This window comes from Mustelus asterias, chromosome 6 (assembly GCF_964213995.1).
Source record: "Mustelus asterias chromosome 6, sMusAst1.hap1.1, whole genome shotgun sequence".
Taxonomy (NCBI): domain Eukaryota; kingdom Metazoa; phylum Chordata; class Chondrichthyes; order Carcharhiniformes; family Triakidae; genus Mustelus; species Mustelus asterias.
This window is the reverse complement of record NC_135806.1, coordinates 115,032,723-115,058,762: the sequence shown is the minus strand read 5'-3', so window position 1 is coordinate 115,058,762 and position 26,040 is coordinate 115,032,723. Positions and strand designations below refer to the sequence as shown.

The following is a 26,040-nucleotide window of genomic DNA, read 5'->3' as shown; positions in this document are numbered from 1 at the left end:
GCAGTAGTAGAGGCGGGTACAACTGTCTTTTAGAAAGCATTTAGACAGTTACATGGGTAAGATGGGTGTAGAGGGATATAGAGGGTAACGCGGGCAATTGGGAATAGCTTAGTGGTTAAAAAAAAGGGGGCATGGAAAAGTTGGGCCGAAGGGCCTGTTTCCATGCTGTAAACCTCTATGAATGCATAAATGCAACAGGCAAGCAGAGACCATAGAATCCCTACAGTGCAGAACGAGGCCATTTGGCCCATCGAGTCTGCACCGACCACAATCCCACCCAGGCCCTACCCCCATATCCACCCGCAAACCCCTCTAACCTACGCATCTCAGGACACTAAGGGGCAATTTTATCATGGCGAATCAGCCTAACCCGCACATCTTTGGACTGTGGGAGGAAACCTACGCAGACACGAGGAGAATGTGCAAACTCCACACAGACAGTGACCCAAGCCAGGAATCCCTGGAGCTGTGAAGCAGCAGTGCTAACCACTGTGCTACCGTGCCGACCAGGACTGGAGAGACCTGTTCTTCACTTCCTTTAAAAAGTACATGGATGAGCACTTGAAATGTCATAACATTCAAAGCTAGGGGCTAAGTGCTGGAAAGTGGGACTGGTATAGACTTAGTGTAGTTTTGTCAGTATAGGCTCGATGGGCCAAAGGGTCTCTCCTGTACTGTATGACTCTATGACCTGTAAGCGATATTTTGAACAGCTTCAAACAGCATTGATCACAGACAGGGCAGCTCACCATCACCTTCTCAAGTGGGCAACTAAGGATGGGCAACAAATGCTGGGCTTAGCCAGCGATTCCCACATCCCGCAAATGAATTAAAATAAGACAATGGAGTCATACCCCAGCGTGAATTAACCCCCTCACAAGAAAAGGGGTAAAACAAAAAAAGGAGAAAAGCAACAACAGCCCTGTGTGTGATCAATGCTGTTTGAAGCTGTTCAAAATATCACTTACAGGTCATAGAGTCATACAACAGGAGAGACCCTTTGGCCCATTGAGCCTATACTGACAAAACTACACTAAATCTATACTAATCCCACTTTCCAGCACATAGCCTCTAGCCTTGAATGTTATGACATTTCAAGTACTCATCCATGTACATTTTAAAGGTAGTGTGGTTTCCCAGGTAACAGGGGCAAATGATGTTTGCGTGATTTCTACTGAGTATTGTATGATCAATGTACTGGGCGGGCTAGGGGTTTAGGTTTAAATAGCCATAGCTCAAGGCTGCCCCCTCACAGATGGAACAAGGTTAGAAATGGTACTGCAGTGAAAACTGTGAGAATATTCTTTAATTGTGGTGCGGGAAACACTTGGCCTCCACATGTCTCCTCTTTTAGAGAGTAATGCTACTGAGAGACAGGAAGGCATCTTTAGCCTGAATCATGGCTCTCATTCGCAAGTGTGTGTGTGCGTGTCCGTGTGTGCTTGTGTCATATGTGTGTGCTTGTCTTTTGTGTGTGTCCGTGTTGAGGGAGGTAAGTAACAAATGAAAAACAAATGAAATGAAAAATGGCCTCGTTCACCAGCTCTGAATCTTCTAGAGAGCATGGAGCTAACACTTTGCAATTTAATGTTAAACATCTAGCCCTCACCTGACAAAAAGGTACATTTTAAATCAGACATTTTGCAAGATGATGTGCAGACCTGGGCAGGATTTTGGGTTCAAATGGGGGTCACAGTGTGTGGAAAACACTCACCCACCAGAATTGGTTAATTAATGGTCAGAGGACAGGATCGCTGTCCAATTCAGTACAAAAGCCGGGCTCTCAAAGCTTGAGGGTCAAGAGCAGTCCCTCCAGCTCAGGAGGAGATGAAGCTTGCAGTACAGGCTAGGTTGATAGAGGGCGCCTCAATCATCCTCTCTCCAACTTTTTAAACTTAAAGTAAATGCCCTGAGCAGCCAGAGCTCTGGAATGCAGGTGAATCTCTCCACAGGGCAACCTGCAGCCATTGTTGTAATCCAAAATGTCACCTGACGAAGGAGCAGCGCTCTGAAAGCTTGTGATTTCAAATAAACCTGTTGGACTATAACCTGGTGTCGTGTGACCTCTCATCTTGTCCACCCCAGTCCAACACCGGCATCTCCACATCATTGCTGTAATCATGCAGGCAGGCAAGACCTCAAAGCCTGAATGTGAACCCAACCTCTTCTGACCCGATGCTCACACATACACACACACTCAGTAAAGGTCACTGAATAGTGATCCAGACTGGATCCTTCACCTCAACCTAAAGGCTGATGCCAATTCTTATGTTTGAACCTTCGTACAGATTGGGTCAAATATTCATCAGTTCAGCATGGAGGAGGGAGCTGAAATGGAAACCATTTGTATGGAATTTCTGGAAAAACGTAGGTCAGAAATTTCCCGCCCTGCCCACGGCGGGAATCCGAGTAGGTGGGACAGAAAGTCCGATGGGACATTTAATGGTCTGTTGACCTTGAGCGGGAATTTCTGGACTTCGGGCACTCGTGGCCAGAAAATCCCGTCGGTAATATTTAGAAATTCCATACAAATGCTTTCCAAGACTCCATCTCCCTCCTCCAAGGTTCAGCATGCTTAGCCGATGAGTATCTCATCTAATCGGTGTGGAAGTTCAAAGACAAGAATTGGCATCAACGCCTTTAGGTTAAGGTGGAGGATCCAGTCTGGGATGGACTTACCAGTCTGAATTACAACTTTCTCACTGGGCAAACTGCATCCTGCAAAGTTCACTGCCATCACCCAGACCAGGTAACACCTGTTCGGTTCCAGATTGTCCAATGTACAGTAACTTTCTTTCACTGCCATCTTGTATTCATCAGCTATACTTCCTTTAAAATATAAAAGCATGATCAGTTAGGGTCAGGTGTTCAGTAACGTGGCTCCATATTAAACGCTGTAAACACTCTGAGTCATTAATCAGTTACGCCATTTCCGTTGTAATTCTCCAGTTCTGCTACACAAGTTTAAAAGAAACTCACTTTAGCAGGTTGAAAAGGAAAGGTTGGCTTTCAACTTTCAGAGATTAATTTGCTTGTCAATACCACTTTATTTTCAGGCCTTGATTGCATAACAATCTTCCTTCTGAAGGAAACAAATATAGATTAGGCAGCCTGTCTCCCAAGATAGGGCTTGCCTCCCAATATAGGGCCTGCCTCCCAAGATAGTGCCCAGCAGCCTACCGAGCTAGGGCCTAGCTGCCTTCCAAGATAGGGCCCAGATGCCTCCTGAGATAGGGCCTAGCTGCTTCCCAAGATAGTGCCTAGCTGCCTCACCATGCTAGGGCCTAGCTGCTTCCCAAGTTGGGCCTACCTGCCTTCTGAGCTAGGACCTAGCTGCCTCTCAGGATAGGACCTAACTGCCTCCCGAGATACAGTCTAGCTGTTTCCCCCCAAGATAGGGCCTAGCTGTCTCCTGAGCTACGGCCTAGCTGCCTCCCGTGACAGGGCTTAGCTGCCTCGTGAGCTAGGGCCTGGCTGCTTCCTGAGCTAGGGCCTAGCTGCCTCCCATGACAGGGCCTAGCTGCCTCCTGAGCTAGGGCCTAGCTGCCTCCTGAGCTAGGGTCTAGCTGTCTCCTGAGCTAGGGCCTAGCTGCCTCCCGTGAAAGGGCCTAGCTGCCTCCTAAGCTAGGGCCTAGTTGCCTCTCGAGATAGACCCCCATCACCTTGGGAATGGAACTAGTCAGTTTGAAATTCCAAAAAGAGAGAAAAAGATCCAATTTAATTACCAGGGAACAATATAATGAATTAAGGAAGAAAGACTTGCATTTACACAATCAGATGTCCCAAAGCACTTAACAGCCTATGAAATATTTCTGAAGTGTAGTCACTGTAATGTAGGGAATGTGACAGCCAACTTGTGCACAGCAAGGTCCCACAGTTAGTGATGCACATCATCTGTTTTTGTGATGCTCTTTCAGGGATAAATAAGTCAGGACTCCAGTTTGAAATAGTACCGGGGGATCTCTTATATTCACCTGAGAGAGCCGACAGTTTAATACAAAAGGTGGCACCTCAGACAGTACAGCACTCATACTGCACTGGAGTCTCCGCCTGGAATTTTGGTTCAATCCCTGGGTGAGAGTTGAAGCCACAACCATCTAAATCAGAGATAAATATGTTACCAACCAGCCCATGGCTGATGCCAGGGTACTATGGCTCCCACAGTAGTGAGATACTCAAGGAAAATAAACACTAGCATTGAAAACAATAACCGAAGATGCTGGAAAAACACAGCAGGTCTGGCAGCATCTGTAAGGAGAGAAAGCAGAGTGAATATTTTGAGTCCTTTGGCTTTTCGTCAAAACTGAAGGGAGAGACTATGTGTTAGAGCCCTAAATCTCTTGCCCCTCACCTTGAACCTGTGTCCCTTCATGACTGACCCTTCAATCTTATCCATTCTGTCCATGCCCCTCATAATCTTGTACACCTCAATCAGGTCATCCCCTCAGTCTTCTCTGCTCCAAGGAAAACAACACAGGCCTATCCAACCTCTCTTCATAACTTAAATGTTCCATCCCAGGCAGCATCCTAGTGAATCTTCTCTGCACCCCCTCCAGTACACAGTGGGTGGCATGGTAGCACAGTGGGTAGCACTGCTGCCTGACAGCGCCAGGGACCCGGGTTCGATTCCTGGCTTGCGTCACTGTCCGTGTGGAGTTTGTACATTCTTCCCGTGTCTGCGTGGGTTTCCTTCGGATGCTCCTCCCACAGTCCGAAAGACGTGCTGGTTAGGTGCATTGACCCGAACAAGTGCCGGAGTGTGGCGACTAGGGGAATTTAACAGTGACTTCATTGCAGTGTTAATGTAAGCCTTACTTGTGACTAATAAATAAACAAAATACAATCACATCCTCCCTATAATGTGGCGACCAGAACTGCACACAGAACTCTCGCTGTGGCCTCACCAAAGTTCTATACAAATCCAACATGACTTCCCTGCTTTTGTAATCTATGCCACGATTGGTAAAGGCAAGTGTTCCATATGTCTTTTTCATATTAACATGCCCTTCCACTTTCAGTGATCTGTGTACAAACACACCAAGATCCCTTTGTTCCACAGAACTTCCTAATGTCATACCATTCATTGAATACCTCCTTGTCAAATTCAAGAATGTACTATTCATGTAATTACCACAATTACTTAAACAGTTACTGAAACAGAAAATGCTGGAAAATCGCAGCAGGTCTGACAGCCTCTGTGGAGAGAGAATAGAGCCAACGTTTCGAGTCAGGATGACCCTTTGTCAGAGCTTTTATCTTTTGCTTTCATCTTTTAACTTAATAGTTAGTTTATTACATTCTTGCAAATTAATATATTGAAGTAAAACATTCAAAAATGGAGATTGTTTGGTGGGGTGGCATGGTGACACAGTGGTTAGCGGTGCCAGGGACCGGGGTTTGATTCCCAGCTTGGGTCACCGTCTGTGCAGAGTCTGCATGTTCTCCCCATGTCTGCGTGGTCCTCCGGGTGCTCCGGTTTCCTTCCTCAGTCCAAAAGGCGTGCTGGTTAAGTGCATTGGCCATGCTAAATTCTCCCTCAGTGTACCCGAACAGGCGCCGGATTGTGGCGACTCGGGGATTTTCACAGTAACTTCATTGCAGTGTTAATGTAAGCCTACTTATGACACTAATAAATAAACCTTAATACTTTAATGTTATGACCTTACCACTTTGCTCTCTGCTGCCCTCTGACTCATCCATACAGTACACCTGGAAATAATCAATGACATCATCCTTCCCAACTGTCCAGTAGACGGTTATTGTTGTGCTTGTTGCCGTGTTTGGCTCCTGAGGGACAATTGTTGGAGACTGAGGTACTGCAAGCAAATTCAAAAAAAAAATACATACGCTGTGAAAATCTTCAACCATGCGTCCTGGCAAAACAAAAGCAATCACTTCCTTAAATGTTACTGGCATTAATGGGTTAAAAATATTTTCCTTTCACTTGCACTTCAGAAAGGAATGCGTGAACTGCGATGATGTAAATGCATGATGAACAACAGTCTATAAAAAGCAACTGCAAGATGGAGAAACTCAAGCAGTGTTTACCAGCATTTGTTGGCCAGTGTTGCACCTCATTTAAGGACTTTCCTCAGACTTGAATCGAGCTCTGACAAAGTGCTTGAAAAGGATGCCACATTGACTAAATTGGCATCGGGATTTGCCTTGGCAAAACCCTCAGCATCGGAAGATGCACATTTCTCTATTTCAATTCCCAGCACAGCGGCTTTGGTGTGCAGTTTGCATTTGTTTGAAGTTTCATATTAAAGCCATTGACATGGACGCTGATATTAATGGGGAGAGAACCTGGACGAGAAGGCGGCTCCTCATGCTCCACAAGGAGTGCTGAAAGAGCTCCATACCTTTGTGTGTGCTGGTAGCTGCAGTCTCAGATCAGCTGCCAGGAACCCCACAGCTCAGCTTTCTTCCTTGCTTCCTGCTAAATCCTTCCTGCTAAACCTAACTTGCGGCGCAGATGCTGCCATCAAGGCTGCCTTTTCATTCCGTGCCCTGAATAATGCATTTTAAAATTTAAAGGGCTGGGAATGTGATCGGGTTTCCCCTCTGTTCTGTTATTACCAAAATCGGAGTGGGTGCTGATAAAAATTAGGCCAGATTGGCACCCAGTCCTTCAGAAAGTAGTCTAGCCTGACAGGAAGTAGGATAAGTTCGGCTGCCTGAAGTACTGATCACTGACTCTGCCAAAATTCCACACTTATGTGCAGGCTCCGAACATCGGAGGTGCCTCTCGTCGGGAATTCAGCCACTGGTGAGGTGGGTGAGGAGAGGCAAGTTTTGAAGGGCAACAGCTGCTTAAAAGACCCTTAACATAAATAAATGCAGGAACCTTTGGCGAGATTCTCCGGCTGTTTACTGCAGCGGGATTCTCTGGTCCCACTGCAATGAATGGAGATTTGGCTGAGCGCCAAATGCTGATGTACAAAGGGACCTGGGTGTCCTTGTAAACCAGTCACTGAGAGCAAGTATGCAGATGCAGCAAGCAGTTAGGAAGGCAAATGGTATGTTGGCCTTCATTGCAAGAGGATTTGAATACAGGAGCAAGGATGTCTGTATGCGACCTTGGTGAGACCACACCCGGAGTACTGTGTGCTGTTTTGGTCTCCTTATCTAAGAAAGGATATACTAACAATGGGGGGAGTGCAGCGAGTGTTCACCAGATTGATTCCAGGGATGGCAGGATTGTTATATGAGGAGAGATTGAGTCAACTGGGCTTGCATTTACTGGAGTTTAGAAGAATGAAAGGGGACCTCATTGAAATGTATAAAATTCTGACCAGACTGGACGGGCTGAATGCAGGGTGAAGTTTTCCCTGACTACGGGGCTCGAGAGCAAGGGGCCACAGTCTCAGGATACTCAGTAGGCCATTTAGGACGGAGATGAGGAGAAATGTCTTCACTCAGAGGGTGGTGAACCTGTGGAATTCTCTACCACAGAAGGCTGCGGAGGCCAAGTCACTGAATATAGTTAAGAAGGAAATAGTTTTCTCGACGGTAAAGGTGTCACAGAGTATGGGAGAGAGTGGGAGTATGATATTGAGATACAGGAACATCCTTGATCCTACTGAATGGCAGAGCAGGCTCAAGGGTACAAATGGCCTACTCCTGCTCCTATTTTCTATGTTGCTATGGTGATCATGAAACCATTGCCATACGAACTCATCCGGTTCACTTTCGGGAAGGAAATGTGCCATCCCCTAACTGGTCTGGCACGTGACTCCAGATTCAACAGCAATATGAGTGACTCTTTAACTGCCCTCTGAAACAGCCTGGCAAGCCACTCAGTTCAAGGGTACTTAGGGACGAGCAACAGATGCTGGCCCAGCCAGCGACATCTCCAAACCGTGAAAGAATAAATTCTAAACAGTCATCGAAAGTGATGGTCGTACCAGGCAAACTTTTTAGCGACTCAAATCCGGGTCTTGCAGATTTGACAGCGATCTCTTCGAAAGAGGAGCACCAACTTGGCTTTAAATCCATCGAGATTGCGACCTCCAAGGCAGTAATCACACTGTGTAAACAGATGTTGAGTGATCAGTTAGTCATTCTAATCCCTATTAAACAATTTGAATAAGTTGGTCATTAGCAATAGCACTGAAAGCAAAGTATTATTTTTTGACGATTATTTCCCTCAACCACAAAGGAATACGGCCGGAATTTTCCAGCTGTTCACGCCCCACTGGCGCCGCAAGCGAGGGCAGAGAATTTTGCGCTCAGCCAAATCTCCGTTCATTGCAGCGGGACCAGAAAATCCTGCAAGCGTGAATGGCCGAAAACTTCCCTCTTTCTTCTTTAGTTGGAAAATGAAAAGGTCCAGGTTGCACACATCACCTTCAATGACATGAACACCTCAGAGATACTGACCTCCTGTCCACAGATAATCTAATCAGTCTAATGAAACATCCTATCCTGGCGGAATTCCCCTTGTTCTTTCCCTATTGTACCATGTTCCCTCCCCCACCAACCCAAAGTAAATTATTTTTCCACCTTTCCAGCCCCCCAATATCCCATCTTATTTGCTGCCTGCAGGGACAAGGACAATAATCAGGCCTCTGCCTGGGGTCACAGAGTCACTACAGTGCAGAAGGAGGCCATTCGGCCCATCGAGTCTGCACCGACCACAATCCCACCCAGGCCCTATTCCCGTAACCCGCATACTTACCCTAGTTAATCCCCCTGACACTAAGGGTCAATTTATCATGGCCAATCAACCTAACCTGCACATCTTTGGACTGTGGGAGGAAACCGGAGCACCCGGAGGAAACCCACGCAGCCACGGGGAGAACGTGCAAACTCCGCACAGACAGTGCCTGAGGTCAGAATTGAACCTGGGTCCCTGACGCTGTGAGGCAGCAGTGCTAACCACTGTGCCACCGTATCGCTCTGTTCTTGAATCCATCACAAGGAAGTGTATGAGTAACATCAGCTGTTTCACCTTCCGAATATTCCTACCTCAGGGCGAGTGCCCCATTTCCCCCTCCCGAGTTACCCAGCTGAAAATAAGACGACAGAGTGTGTAGAGCACTGCTGACACTAAGCCCAGTACCCTGTGGAGCAACACACCTACATTAGCGAGCTGCATCGCCAAGCTGCCAATATCCCTACCTTGCCCGAATAGGACCTTATGATAACAAAAGGGTATTATTGTGGACTGAAAAACAGGTAGCATTGTTTTTTTTCCAGAACAAGTTCAACAGCCAAGGGAATATGAATAAAAGAGAACCACCCTGAGTGCCCAAAAACATTTCAAATAAAGATACCATTAGAGTTGGTTAGTGGGAAGAAGAGCATAACAAGCTCAATCAGGCAATTTACCAAAGACGAAGGAACTCCGCTTTATGGAAAACTCTTTCATTGTCATTTAAAGCCTTGATTTATCCAAGGTAGATTCTGAAAAGAATTTGTCTTCAGAGTACCTTCCACAAGTAAAACTCTTCAGATCAGGAGAAAGTAATTTGGAAGGTAAATCATTTAGACAAATTGTGAGGAGTTTTGTAAGGTATTTGGAGATGAAATTCAGCAGAAACATTAGGCTGGTAGGAGCCACTGGCATCCCTTCCCAAAATAATCAAGTGTTGGGGATGGAAGATTCGTTATTTCCTGAGACGCTTTCAGCAGAGGGTGAGACAGTGGGACACAGGTTCAAACTTTACAACTAATATCAGGAAATTCTTCTTCATATAAATATGAGTGATCCACAGGTAGAATAAATTTCCAGGAAGGGTCCATCCATAAATAGTCATTTTCAGCGAGGGACCATAGGCATCTCTCTTCTGTTAGAGAGAGACGAGTGGTTACAAGGGGCACCACTCTACATCAATAAAGATGACCAGGAATCTCTTCTGCTATTACTGCCTGCCATGGGTGGCACGGTGGCACACTGGTTAGTACTGCTACCTCACAACGCCAGGGACCCGGGTTCAATTCCCGGCTTGAGTCACTGTCTATGCGGAGTCTGCACATTCTCCCCGTGTCTGCATGGGTTCCCTCCGGGTGCTCCGGTTTCCCCCCACAGTCCAAAAGACGTGCTGGTTAGCTGCATTGGCCATGCTAAATTCTCCCTCAGTGTACCTGAATAGGCGCCAGAGTGTGGCAACTAGGGGATTTTCACAGTAACTTAATTGCAGTGTTAATGTAAGCCTACTTGTGACACGAATAAACTTTAAAACTGTCATGGGTGTGATAGGAGAATTAGCATGTGGATTAGCAATCTGATTGGCCACATCATGAGTACTCCCAGGGAGAGCAGTCGAACTTTAACTGATGGTGAATTTGAAAAACTTTAAAATCTCTCTGGATGAAATAATAAAGAAGGGCTCATCTCATGACCTTCTAATTTATGCAGGTCAACATGAAGCTAGCAAGTTATTGATTCCTTTTGTTAGTGGAAGCATTTGTGACAATCACGCGGACCATACTTGATTCAAAAAGGGAGACAGAAAGCAGCAAACGACAAGTTGGTTAGCCTAACATCTGTCATAGGGAAAATGTTAGAAGCTGTTATTAAAGACACTATAATAGGGTAAGCGGCAAAATTCAAGCCAATCGGCCATAGACAACATGGCTGATAAAAACAAATTATTGCGGATGCCGGAATCTGAAACAAAAACGGAAAATGCTGGAAAATCTCAGCCCGTCTGACAGCATCTGCGGGGGGAGAACATTTCAAGTTTGGATGACTTGAAGAGTCATCAGGCCGAAGACGGAGCTGAGCAGGCTGGGTGCAGGGATGTTGTTTCCTCTGGCTTTGTGGGGGAAGGGGAGGGGGGGGGGGGGTGTCCTAGAAGAAAGGGTTGTAGTCTCAGGATACAGGGTAGCCATTTGGGACTGAGTTGAGGAGAAACATCTTCACTCAGAGGGTGGCAAACCTGTGGAATTCTCTAACATGGAAGGCTGTAGAGACCAAGTCACTGAATGTATTTATGAAGGAAATACAAAGATTTCTAAAATCTAAAGGCGTCAAGAGGTATGTGATGAGCGCGGGAATATGGCGTTGAGATAGAGGATCAGCCATGATCAAACTGAATGGTGGGATAGGCTCTAAGGGCCAAATGACCTACACCTGCTCCTATTTTCTATGGTTCTGTGTTCTCATATCCACAAGAGATTGCCATAGCAATGTAGCAGGGGGAACACAGATTGTTATCAGCAAAAATTTATCAACTTATTTTTGTATTTGGAACAATGCACTTTGTTTAATCTTGTTGCCTATGTTGTCCCTACACTGATTATGAATTTGGAAGAAAAGCACATAACACGAAATTATAAAAATTAATTCCTGGTTTTATTTTGCATTGTGCTGGTGCATTGTAGAAAGGTTTCCATAGCCCAAGCAGGGGTTAGTATAGTGCTAAAAATATTCCACGTGCATTAATCAGGAACTTCAGGGCTATTATGTTTTTCACTGTAATGGCACTGCTCAACAGTAATATTAGTATGAAAACCACTCTTGATTAAGGAGAGCGTAGATTGATTCATCCAGAAGTACCTGTCATTGATCATTCTGAAGGACTGTAGATAAAGAGAAGAGAGAGATTACATGAAGAGAAAACGTATCTTCATGCTGTCAACTACAGACAAAGACGTTCCTCAAGAATACTCAAATTTCTCAGCTGTGAACTGCAATAGGGATTAAGTACCTGGCAAAAAGATGTCTTAATTAAACTGACACAGACTTTACAGGGAATGAAATTAACTTGAAATTAACCCAGTTTTATTTAAGTGACTGACATTTTATGCACCTAATTGCTTTCAATTAAATTAATATGGAGCATAAACATTTCAATTAGTCAAAAATTAGACAGAGGAAAATAAAGAAATTGAATGTTTGTTATCCGCATTCAAAGAGAAGCAGAGAAACAGCAAAATGCACAGAGATCAGGCTTAATCATTCCTTTATTTGCAAGTTTTGAGGTCTAAGATGGGGTCGGCCTTTGCTCAGTCATTGTCGTCTTGTTAGAGGAGGTGGTTCTGGTTTCAAAGCCCAATTCAGTGAGAACTTGATCTAGGCTAACATGTCAGTGCAGCCATGAGGAATTGCTGTAATGGATTTCAGACGAAGAGTTAACTGTGACCCTTTCCACTTTCAGATGGAATATCCGATTGTATTGATCTGAAGAAAAGCAGGGGAGTTATCCCAGTACCTCAACAAATATAATCAAAATCACATTGTCTAATCAATTATTTTGCACTGATAGTGGTGCCCAGCTGAACACAAATTGCAATGGCTACCCACATAATAGTATTGTCTACAGTTGAAATCTAATTAATTGGCTGTGTAGCACTTTGAATGTATAGGTTCTTGAGAGTGCAAGTCTCTTTTTATGATGGTGCTAGTATTTCCTGTGAAGTTTAACTTAGAACAAAATGGAGATATGATCAGCAGCAAATCAGTCACAAACCACTTCTTTTTAGAAAGAAAATTCAGGTCATGTAAATAACATTTGAATGGTAAGATACAGAACATCAACAACTTGCATTTATATAGTGCTTTTAGCATTAACTAAAACCTAAAGGTGTTTCACACAGGGAGACTCAGGCAAAAACTGACACTGGACCAAAGAAGGAACTATTACAAAAGGTAACCAAAAGTTTGGCAGGAGAGGTAGATATTTAAGAGACTGCCACAGGAGGAAGAGAAGTGAAGAGGTTTAGGGGTTTGGGGAGGGAATTACATTTTGCAACTGAAGGAATGGACTTAAATGGTGAGGTTGTTTTGGCACGGCAGATAGTAAGTGTCAAGTTGACCAAATCCCAAAGGGAACCTTAAATCAGCTGTCATAACAGTTTTGCAATTTGTGTATTATGAGGAGTTATCTGAAGTTACGATAAGTAACTCTCCAACCAGTTGTGATGATTTTATATATTGAAGTTAAACATTTATTAAAATAAAGGAAACAAATAACACTTAAAACAGAAGAACACAGATAACAGTACTTTACAAACATTTCCTAAAAGATTTTGGCTTTAAAAAATCTCAGAGCAAACCCCCCGTTTTGATGGCAACAATCCCAATAGATTCTTACTCCATGGGAAATTCCAGCAATGGTGCCACACAATTTCCTGCTGCTCTTAGGGTGCTTTCTGAAGGTGGCAGCAAATTGGTGTTCACAGATCTGGTTTCAACACACTCGTTGCCTTGTTCATGATCACACAGCCACACACCACAATCTCCAGTCTCACTTTAAATATGCTTTCTCCCCTTTGATTTTCCACTCTATTATCTCTACAATCCTTTAGAAGTCACTCTTCCCAGACTTAATCAACATTTTAAAATATTATTTCATGGCTACTATATTTATAAAGTAAACTTACTACTTTTGCCTCATTCATTTACAACCTTCCAATTGTATATGTTCCTTCTGAAATATAATGGTTAGCTTCAAGTCATTTTCCTTATCTTCTTCACGCAAATTTCCCTTCACGCAGCTTCCCTGACACTCAACCTAAGCTCTGCTCATGTCCACTTCGAACAACTTGCCTTCGCGCCTCCTTTATTGATGTTTTGACCTTTGTGGTCTACTGTCCCCAGCTCAATTAAAGTAGTCACACCTACACAGGCCTTTTTCCTCGCATATGACAATGATATTGCAAAAAATAAATATTATGGCTGGAATTTTCCAGCCATTCACGCCCCGCCAACATTGCCAGTGGGGTCAGAGAATTTGGCACTCAACCAAATCTCTGTTCAGTGCAGCGAGACTGGAGAATCCCGCCGTAATGTTCCGGCCTATGATTCTCACTTTCTTCACAAGGTGAAAAGAATGTGGTGCCCAGAAAGACCAGAGTGAAAAACTAAAGTGCTCAGAGGGAGGGTATTATTGAGCTGGCAGAGGTGACAGAGATACTCGTGAAGCTGAGACAATGTACTGCTGGATTGCGGAGGACAGAAAGGATCGAGCATGTGGACATAAAGAAAGAGGATGTGTTGGAACTATTGAATGGCATCAAGGTTGGTAAGTCGCCGGGACCGGATGGGATGTACCCCAGGTTACTGTGGGAGGCGAGGGAGGAGATTGCGGAGCCTTTGGCGATGATCTTTGCATCGTCGATGGAGACGGGAGAGGTTCCGGAGGATTGGAGGATTGCGGATGTGGTCCCTATATTCAAGAAAGGGAACAGGGACAGCCCGGGAAATTACCGACCGGTGAGTCTAACCTCAGTGGTTGGTAAGTTGATGGAGAGGATCCTGAGAGACAGGATTTATGATCATCTAGAGAAGTTTAGTATGATCAAAAGTAGTCAGCACGGCTTTGTCAGGGGCAGGTCGTGCCTTACGAGCCTGGTTGAGTTCTTTGAAAATGTGACCAAGCACATTGACGAAGGAAGAGCGGTGGATGTGGTCTATATGGACTTCAGCAAAGCGTTCGATAAGGTCCCCCATGCAAGACTTCTTGAGAAAGTGAGAGGGCATGGGATCCAAGGGGCTGTTGCCTTGTGGATCCAGAACTGGCTTGCCTGCAGAAGGCAGAGAGTGGCTGTGGAGGGGTCTTTCTCTGCATGGAGGTCAGTGACCAGTGGAGTGCCCCAGGGATCTGTTCTGGGACCCTTGCTGTTTGTCATTTTCATAAATGACCTGGATGAGGAAGTGGAGGGATGGGTTGGTAAGTTTGCTGACGACACCAAGGTAGGTGGTGTTGTGGATAGTTTGGAGGGATGTCAGAAGTTGCAGCGAGACATAGATAGAATGCAAGACTGGGCGGAGAAGTGGCAGATGGACTTCAACCCGGATAAGTGTGTAGTGATCCATTTTGGCAGATCCAATGGGTTGGAGCAGCAGTATAAAATGAAGGGTACCATTCTTAGCAGTGTAGAGGATCAGAAGGACCTTGGGGTCCGGGTCCATAGGACTCTTAAATCGGCCTCGCAGGTGGAGGATGCGGTCAAGAAGGCGTATGGCGTACTGGCCTTCATTAATCGAGGGATTGAGTTTAGGAGTCGGGAGATAATGCTGCAGCTTTATAGGACCCTGGTTAGACCCCACTTGGAGTACTGCGCGCAGTTCTGGTCACCTCATTACAGGAAAGATGTTGAAGCCATTGAAAGGGTGCAGAGGAGATTTACAAGGATGTTGCCTGGATTGGGGGGCATGCCTTATGAGGATAGGTTGAGGGAGCTTGGTCTCTTCTCCCTGGAGAGACGAAGGATGAGAGGTGACCTGATAGAGGTTTACAAGATGTTGAGGGGTCTGGATAGGGTGGACTCTCAGAGGCTATTTCCAAGGGCTGAAATGGTTGCTACGAGAGGACACAGGTTTAAGGTGCTGGGGGGTAGGTACAGGGGGGATGTCAGGGGTAAGTTTTTCACTCAGAGGGTGGTGGGTGAGTGGAATCGGCTGACGTCGGTGGTGGTGGAGGCAAACTCGTTGGGGTCTTTTAAGAGACTTCTGGATGAGTACATGGGATTTAATGGGATTGAGGGCTATAGATAGGCCTAGAGGTGGGGATGTGATCGGCGCAACTTGTGGGCCGAAGGGCCTGTTTGTGCTGTGGCTTTCTATGTTCTATGTTCTATGTTCTAATGAAGGGATTGAAATATGAGGGTGATGATTTCAGATTAGAATCTTACAGCACAGAAAAAGGCCATTTGATCCATGTGCCTGTGCCGACCCTTTGAAAGAACAATCCAATTAGTTCTATTCTCCAATTCTTTCCTCATTGCCCTGAACTTTGTTCCTTTTCAAGTACATATCCAATCCGCTTTTGAAAGTTTCTATTGGATTAAATTCCAACGCCATTGCAGGTACTTGCATTCCAGATCATAAGAGTGACACTATCATTCTATCATTGTAATCATTATACTAGGACTAATATAATGGCTAAAGTATCATTGGTGAGAGTATCACTTGTCCAATATCTTGCCTGGATCCCACTGTTTAGAATTTTTACCAGCACCTCTGGACTGAGGGCACAGCCACCCAGTGAAAGACTGCAGGATCTTTCTTTAGATACGTGGATCTGATGATGCCATTGGTGCCGTGTGCTACTTTAGCTCTGGTTTGAGTGAATAAGTTGCTGCGGCTTTCCATCAAACTGATGACCTTTTAGAAGAAGCCATTTACAGCATAGATGCTACTCCCAGTCCCAAAAGGAATGTTGCAAAAACAGAAAGTGCTGGAAAATTTCATCAGGACTGACAACATCTGTGGAAAGAGAACAGAGCTAACCTTTCGAGTCTGGATGGCTAACAGCCATTTCCTACCCAAATCATGTTTATTTCAGATAGGAAGTCGGCCAAAGACACACAAATAAAACCAGCTTAAGTAGTTCAAATCTTCGGGGTCCCATTCTGCTGACGGCGGGCGTGAAATTAACTTGTGGCGCAGTTTCCAATTGTAAGCCCACTGTGAATTTAAATGGTCCCCAATATGTTGGCCTCTGGGTGAAGCAACCCAATAATCACGAGTCCAAGTGAAAATGTAAATGGTAGCCGTTAATTTCAGCAGTGAATGTTTGATCTGGTGGGTGGTAATGGCTTCTGCACCAAACCTCCCGTGAGATGATGTCACCACATGACTATGGCAAGCCACAGTACACAAGAAGCAGCAAGTGCACAGAGACATTACCCCAAATGCCGTCCTTTCCGAGAGGGGAAACAAAACACAGTGCTAGTTACCCATGTACACTATCTACAAAAACACAGTGCTAGTTACCCATATACACTGACTCCAGAAACACAGTGCTAGTTACCCATGTACACTGTCTACAAAAACACAGTGCTAGTTACCCATGTACACTGTCTACAAAAACACAGTGCTAGTTACCCATGTACACTATCGATAAAAACACAGTGCTAGTTACCCATGTACACTGTCTACAAAAACACAGTGCCAGTTACCCATGTATACTGCCTACAAAAACACAGTGCAAGTTACCCATGTACACTGTCCACAAAAACAGAGTGCCAGTTACCCATGTATACTGTCTACAAAAACACAGTGCCAGTTACCCATGTACACTATCCACAAAAACACAGTGCCAGTTACCCATGTACACTGTCCACAAAAACACAGTGCTAGTTACTCATGTACACTGTCCACAAACACACAGTGCTAGTTACCCATGTACACGGTCTACAAAAACACAGTGCTAGTTACCCATGTACACTGTCTACAAAAACACAGTACTAGTTACCCATGTACACTGTCTACAAAAACACAGTGCTAGTTACCCATGTACACTGTCTACAAAAACACAGTGCTAGTTACCCATGTACACTGTCTACAAAAACACAGTGCTAGTTACCCATGTACACTATCCACAAAAACACAGTGCTAGTTACCCATGTACACTGTCTACAAAAACACAGTGCTAGTTACCCATGTACACTATCCACAAAAACACAGTGCTAGTTTCCCATGTACACTATCTACAAAAACACAGTGCCAGTTATCCATGTACACTGTCCACCAAAACACAGTGCTAGGTGCCCATGTATACTGTCTACATAAACACACTGCTAGTTATCCATGTATACTGTCTACAAAAACACAGTGCTAGTTACCCATGTACACTGTCTGCAAAAACACAGTGCTAGTTACCCATGTATACTGTCTACATAAACACACTGCTAGTTACCCATGTACACTGTCTACAAAAACACAGTGCTAGTTACCCATGTACACTGTCTACAAAAACACAGTGCTAGTTACCCATGTACACAGTCTACAAAAACACAGTGCCAGTTACCCATGTACACTATCTACAAAAACACTGTGCCAGTTACCCATGTACACTGTCCACAAAAACACAGTGCTAGTTACCCATGTACACAGTCTACAAAAACACAGTGCTAGTTACCCATGTATACTGTCTACAAAAACACAGTGCTAGTAACCCATGTACACTGTCTACAAAAACACAGTGCAAGTTACCCATGTACACAGTCTACAAAAACACAGTGCTAGTTACCCATGTACATGGTCTACAAATTCAGTGCCAGTTACCCATGTACACTGTCTACAAAAACACAGTGCTAGTTACCCATGTACACAGTCTACAAAAACACAGTACTAGTTACCCATGTATACTGTCTACAAAAACACAGTGCTAGATACCCATGTACACTATCCACAAAAACAAAGCGCGAGTTACCCATGTACACTGTCTACAAAAACACAGTGCCAGTTACCCATGTACACTGTCCACAAAAACACAATGCTAGTTACCCATGTACACTGTCTACAAAAACACAGTGCTAGTGACCCATGTACACTGTCCACAAAAACAGAGTGCCAGTTACCCATGTATACTGTCTACAGAAACACAGTGCCACTTACCCATGTACACTGCCCACAAAAACACAATGCTAGTTACCCATGTACACTGTCCACAAAAACACAGTGCTAGTTACCCATGTATACTGTCGGCAAAAACACAGTGCAAGTTACCCATGTACACTGTCTACAAAAACACAGTGCTAGTTATCCATGTACACTGTCTACAAAAACACAGTGCTAGTTACCCATGTACACTGTCTACAGAAACACAGTGCTAGTTACCCATGTACACGGTCTACAGAAACACAGTGCTAGTTACCCATGTACACAGTCTACAAAAACACAGTACTAGTTACCCATGTATACTGTCTACAAAAACACAGGGCTAGTTACCCATGTACACTATCCACAATAACACAGCGCTTGTTACCCATGTACACTGTCTACAAAAACACAGTGCTAGTTACCCATGTACACTGTCTACAAAAACACAGTGCTCGTTACCCATGTACACTGTCCACAAAAACACAGTGCTAGTTACCCATGTACACTGTCTACAAAAACACAGTGCTAGTTTCCCATGTACACTGTCTACAGAAACACAGTGCTAGTTACCCATGTACACTGTCCACAAAAACACAGTGCTAGTTACCCATGTACACTATCCACAAAAACACAGTGCTAGTTACCCATGTATACTGTCAACAAAAACACAGTGCAAGTTACCCATGTATACTGTCTACAGAAACACAGTGCTAGTTATCCATGTATACTGTCTATAAAAACACAGTGCTAGTTACCCATGTACACTGTCTACAAAAACACTGTGCTAGTTACCCATGTACACTGTCTACAAAAACACAGTGCTAGTTATCCATGTATACTGTCTACAAAAACACAGTGCTAGTTACCCATGTTCACTGTCTACAAAAACACAGTGCCAATTAGCCATGTACACTGTCTACAAAAACACAGTGCAAGTTATCCATGTATACTGTCTACAAAAGCACAGTGCTAGTTACCCATGTACACTGTCGACAAAAACACAGTGCTAGTTACCCATGTACACGGTCTACAAAAACACAGTGCCAGTTACCCATGTACACTATCTACAAAAACACAGTGCTAGTTATCCATGTATACTGTCTACAAAAACACAGTGCTAGTTACCCATATATGCGGTCTACAAAAACACAGTGCTAGTTACCCATGTATACTGTCTACAAAAACACAGTGCTAGTTACCCACGTACACTATCCACAAAAACACAGTGCTAGTTACCCATGTACACTGTCCACAAAAACACAGTGCTAGTTACCCATGTATACAGTCCACAAAAACGCAGTGCCAGTTACCCATGTACACTATCCACAAAAACACAGTGCTAGTTACCCATGTATACTGTCTACAGAAACACAGTGCTAGTTACCCATGTACACTATCCACAAAAACACAGTGCCAGTTACCCATGTATACTGTCTACAAAAACACAGTGCTAGTTACCCAAGTACACTGTCCACAAAAACACAGTGCCAGTTACCCATGCATACTGTCTACAAAAACACAGTGCTAGTTACCCATGTAAACGGTCTACAAAAACAGTGCCAGTTACCAATGTACACTGTCTACAAAAACACAGTGCTAGTTACCCATGTACACTGTCCACAAAAACACAGTGCTAGTTACCCATTTATACTGTCTACAAAAACACAGTGCTAGTTACCCATGTAGACTGTCTACAAAAACACAGTGCTAGTTACCCATGTACACTGTCCACAAAAACACAGTGCTAGTTACCCATGTACACTGTCCACAAAAACACAGCGCTAGTTACCCATGTACACTGTCTACAAAAACACAGTGCTGTGTTACCCATGTACACTGTCTACAGAAACACAGTGCTAGTTACCCATGTATACTGTCTACAAAAACACAGTGCGAGTTACCCATGTACACTGTCCACAAAAACACAGTGCTAGTTACCCATGTGCACTGTCTACAAAAAGACAGTGCTAGTTACCCATGTACACTATCCACAAAAACACAGTGCCAGTTACCCATGTACACTGTCTACAAAAACACAGTGCTAGTTACCCATGTATACAGTCCACAAAAACAGGGCCAGTTACCCATGTACACGATCCACAAAAACACAGTGCTAGTTACTCATGTATTCAGTCCACAAAAACACAGTGCCAGTTACCCATGTACACTGTCCAGAAAAACACAGTGCTAGTTACCCATGTACACTGTCTACAAAAACACAGTGCCAGTTACCCATGTATACTGTCTACAAAAACACAGTGCTAGTTACCCATGTACACTGAGCACGAAAACACAGTGCTAGTTACCCATTTATACTGTCTACAAAAACACAGTGCTAGTTACCCATGTAGACTGTCTACAAAAACACAGTGCTAGTTACCCATGTACACTGTCCACAAAAACACAGTGCTAGTTACCCATGTACACTGTCCACAAAAACACAGCGCTAGTTACCCATGTACACTGTCTACAAAAACACAGTGCTGTGTTACCCATGTACACTGTCTACAGAAACACAGTGCTAGTTACCCATGTATACTGTCTACAAAAACACAGTGCTAGTTACCCATGTACACTGTCCACAAATACACAGTGCTAGTTACCCATGTACACGGTCTTCAGAAACACAGTACTAGTTACCCATGTACACTGTCTACAAAAACACAGTGCCAGTAACCCATGTACACAGTCTACAAAAACACAGTGCTAGTTACCCATGTATACTGTCTACAAAAACACAGTGCTAGTTACCCATGTACACTGTCTACAAAAACACAGTGCTAGTTACCCATGTACACTGTCTACAAAAACACAGTGCTAGTTACCCATGTATACTGTCGACAAAAACATAGTGCTAGTTACCCATGTATACTATCGACAAAAACACAGTGCTAGTTACCCATGTACACTGTGAACAAAAACTCAGTGCCAGTTAGCCATGTACACTGTCTACAAAAACACAGTGCTAGTTACCCATGTATACTATCGACAAAAACACAGTGCTAGTTACCCATGTACACTATCCACCGAAACACAGTGCTAGTTACCCATGTACACTGGCCACAAAAACACAGTGCTAGTTACCCATGTATACAGTCCACAAAAACAGGGCCAGTTACCTATGTACACGATCCACAAAAACACAGTGCTAGTTACTCATGTATTCAGTCCACAAAAACACAGTGCCAGTTACCCATGTACACTGTCCAGAAAAACATAGTGCTAGTTACCCATGTACACTGTCTACAAAAACACAGTGCTAGTTACCCATGTACACTGTCTACAAAAACACAGTGCCAGTTACCCATGTACACTGTCTACAAAAACACAGTGCTAGTTACCCATGTATACTATCGACAAAAACACAGTGCTAGTTACCCATGTACACTATCCACCAAAACACAGTGCTAGTTACCCATGTACACTGGCCACAAAAACACAGTGCTAGTTACCCATGTACACTCTCCACAAAAACACAGTGCCAGTTAGCCATGTGCACTGTCTACAAAAACACAGTGCTAGTTACCCATGTATACAGTCCACAAAAACAGGGCCAGTTACCCATGTACACGATCCACAAAAACACAGTGCTAGTTACTCATGTATTCAGTCCACAAAAACACAGTGCCAGTTACCCATGTACACTGTCCAGAAAAAGACAGTGCTAGTTACCCATGTACACTATCCACAAAAACACAGTGCCAGTTACCCATGTACACTGTCTACAAAAACACAGTGCTAGTTACCCATGTACACTATCTACAAAAACACAGTGCCAGTTACCCATGTACACTGTCTACAAAACACAGTGCTAGTTACCCATGTATACAGTCCACAAAAACAGGGCCAGTTACCCATGTACACGATCCACAAAAACACAGTGCTAGTTACTCATGTATTCAGTCCACAAAAACACAGTGCCAGTTACCCATGTACACTGTCCAGAAAAACATAGTGCTAGTTACCCATGTACACTGTCTACAAAAACACAGTGCTAGTTACCCATGTACACTGTCTACAAAAACACAGTGCCAGTTACCCATGTATACTGTCTACAAAAACACAGTGCTAGTTACCCATGTACACTGTCCACAAAAACACAGTGCTAGTTACCCATGTAGACTGTCTACAAAAACACAGTGCTAGTTACCCATGTACACTGTCCACAAAAACACAGTGCTAGTTACCCATTTATACTGTCTACAAAAACACAGTGCTAGTTACCCATGTAGACTGTCTACAAAAACACAGTGCTAGTTACCCATGTACACTGTCCACAAAAACACAGTGCTAGTTACCCATGTACACTGTCCACAAAAACACAGCGCTAGTTACCCATGTACACTGTCTACAAAAAAACAGTGCTGTGTTACCCATGTACACTGTCTACAGAAACACAGTGCTGGTTACCCATGTATACTGTCTACAAAAACACAGTGCTAGTTACCCATGTACACTGTCCACAAAAACACAGTGCTAGTTACCCATGTGCACTGTCTACAAAAACACAGTGCTAGTTACCCATGTACACTGTCCACAAATACACAGTGCTAGTTACCCATGTACACGGTCTACAGAAACACAGTACTAGTTACCCATGTACACTGTCTACAAAAACACAGTGCCAGTAACCCATGTACACAGTCTACAAAAACACAGTGCTAGTTACCCATGTATACTGTCTACAAAAACACAGTGCTAGTTACCCATGTACACTGTCTACAAAAACACAGTGCTAGTTACCCATGTACACTGTCTACAAAAACACAGTGCTAGTTACCCATTTCTACTGTCGACAAAAACATAGTGCTAGTTACCCATGTATACTATCGACAAAAACACAGTGCTAGTTACCCATGTACACTGTGAACAAAAACTCAGTGCCAGTTAGCCATGTACACTGTCTACAAAAACACAGTGCTAGTTACCCATGTATACTATCCACCGAAACACAGTGCTAGTTACCCATGTACACTGGCCACAAAAACACAGTGCTAGTTACCCATGTATACAGTCCACAAAAACAGGGCCAGTTACCTATGTACACGATCCACAAAAACACAGTGCTAGTTACTCATGTATTCAGTCCACAAAAACACAGTGCCAGTTACCCATGTACACTGTCCAGAAAAACATAGTGCTAGTTACCCATGTACACTGTCTACAAAAACACAGTGCTAGTTACCCATGTACACTGTCTACAAAAACACAGTGCCAGTTACCCATGTACACTGTCTACAAAAACACAGTGCTAGTTACCCATGTATACTATCGACAAAAACACAGTGCTAGTTACCCATGTACACTATCCACCAAAACACAGTGCTAGTTACCCATGTACACTGGCCACAAAAACACAGTGCTAGTTACCCATGTACACTCTCCACAAAAACACAGTGCCAGTTAGCCATGTGCACTGTCTACAAAAACACAGTGCTAGTTACCCATGTATACAGTCCACAAAAACAGGGCCAGTTACCCATGTACACGATCCACAAAAACACAGTGCTAGTTACTCGTGTATTCAGTCCACAAAAACACAGTGCCAGTTACCCATGTACACTGTCCAGAAAAACACAGTGCTAGTTACCCATGTACACTATCCACAAAAACACAGTGCCAGTTACCCATGTACACTGTCTACAAAAACACAGTGCTAGTTACCCATGTACACTATCTACAAAAACACAGTGCCAGTTACCCATGTACACTGTCTACAAAACACAGTGCTAGTTACCCATGTATACAGTCCACAAAAACAGGGCCAGTTACCCATGTACACGATCCACAAAAACACAGTGCTAGTTACTCATGTATTCAGTCCACAAAAACACAGTGCCAGTTACCCATGTACACTGTCCAGAAAAACATAGTGCTAGTTACCCATGTACACTGTCTACAAAAACACAGTGCTAGTTACCCATGTATACTGTCTACAAAAACACAGTGCTAGTTACCCATGTACACTGTCCACGAAAACACAGTGCCAGTTACCCATGTACACTGTCCACAAAAACACAGTGCTAGTTACCCATGTAGACTGTCTACAAAAACACAGTGCTAGTTACCCATGTAGACTGTCTACAAAAACACAGGGCTAGTTACCCATTTATACTGTCTACAAAAACACAGTGCTAGTTACCCATGTAGACTGTCTACAAAAACACAGTGCTAGTTACCCATGTACACTGTCCACAAAAACACAGTGCTAGTTACCCATGTACACTGTCCACAAAAACACAGCGCTAGTTACCCATGTACACTGTCTACAAAAAAACAGTGCTGTGTTACCCATGTACACTGTCTACAGAAACACAGTGCTGGTTACCCATGTATACTGTCTACAAAAACACAGTGCTAGTTACCCATGTACACTGTCCACAAAAACACAGTGCTAGTTACCCATGTGCACTGTCTACAAAAACACAGTGCTAGTTACCCATGTACACTGTCCACAAATACACAGTGCTAGTTACCCATGTACACGGTCTACAGAAACACAGTACTAGTTACCCATGTACACTGTCTACAAAAACACAGTGCCAGTAACCCATGTACACAGTCTACAAAAACACAGTGCTAGTTACACATGTATACTGTCTACAAAAACACAGTGCTAGTTACCCATGTACACTGTCTACAAAAACACAGTGCTAGTTACCCATGTACACTGTCTACAAAAACACAGTGCTAGTTACCCATGTATACTGTCGACAAAAACATAGTGCTAGTTACCCATGTATACTATCGACAAAAACACAGTGCTAGTTCCCCATGTACACTATCCACCAAAACACAGTGCTAGTTACCCATGTACACTGGCCACAAAAACACAGTGCTAGTTACCCATGTATACAGTCCACAAAAACAGGGCCAGTTACCTATGTACACGATCCACAAAAACACAGTGCCAGTTACCCATGTACACTGTCCAGAAAAACATAGTGCTAGTTACCCATGTACACTGTCTACAAAAACACAGTGCTAGTTACCCATGTACACTGTCTACAAAAACACAGTGCCAGTTACCCATGTACACCGTCTACAAAAACACAGTGCTAGTTACCCATGTATACTATCGACAAAAACACAGTGCTAGTTACCCATGTACACTATCCACCAAAACACAGTGCTAGTTACCCATGTACACTGGCCACAAAAACACAGTGCTAGTTACCCATGTACACTGTCTACAGAAACACAGTGCTAGTTACCCATGTACACTATCCACAAAAACACAGTGCCAGTTACCCATGTATACTGTCTACAAAAACACAGTGCTAGTTACCCATGTACACTGTCCACAAAAACACAGTGCCAGTTACACATGCACACTGTCTACAAAAACACAGTGCTAGTTACCCATGTAAACGGTCTACAAAAACAGTGCCAGTTACCAATGTACACTGTCTACAAAAACACAGTGCTAGTTACCCATGTACACTGGCCACAAAAACACAGTGCTAGTTACCCATGTATACAGTCCACAAAAACAGGGCCAGTTACCTATGTACACGATCCACAAAAACACAGTGCTAGTTACTCATGTATTCAGTCCACAAAAACACAGTGCCAGTTACCCATGTACACTGTCCAGAAAAACATAGTGCTAGTTACCCATGTACACTGTCTACAAAAACACAGTGCTAGTTACCCATGTACACTGTCTACAAAAACACAGTGCCAGTTACCCATGTACACTGTCTACAAAAACACAGTGCTAGTTACCCATGTATACTATCGACAAAAACACAGTGCTA

The 26,040-nt window shown here is 43.8% G+C and overlaps 1 protein-coding gene across 1 annotated transcript in view; it reads right to left on the bottom strand.

Annotated features, from left to right (window-relative positions):
- LOC144495099 (cardiomyopathy-associated protein 5-like) overlaps positions 1-26,040 on the bottom strand; it is a 96,456-nt gene that overhangs the window by 21,184 nt on the left and 49,232 nt on the right. Inside the window, exons 5-8 of the mRNA XM_078214982.1 lie at positions 11,507-11,529; positions 7,908-8,029; positions 5,667-5,816; positions 2,680-2,829 (exon numbers count right to left, since the gene is read on the bottom strand). Of these exons, the coding sequence (XP_078071108.1) occupies positions 2,680-2,829; positions 5,667-5,816; positions 7,908-8,029; positions 11,507-11,529 (445 nt within the window). The remainder of the gene's footprint in view (positions 1-2,679; positions 2,830-5,666; positions 5,817-7,907; positions 8,030-11,506; positions 11,530-26,040) is intronic.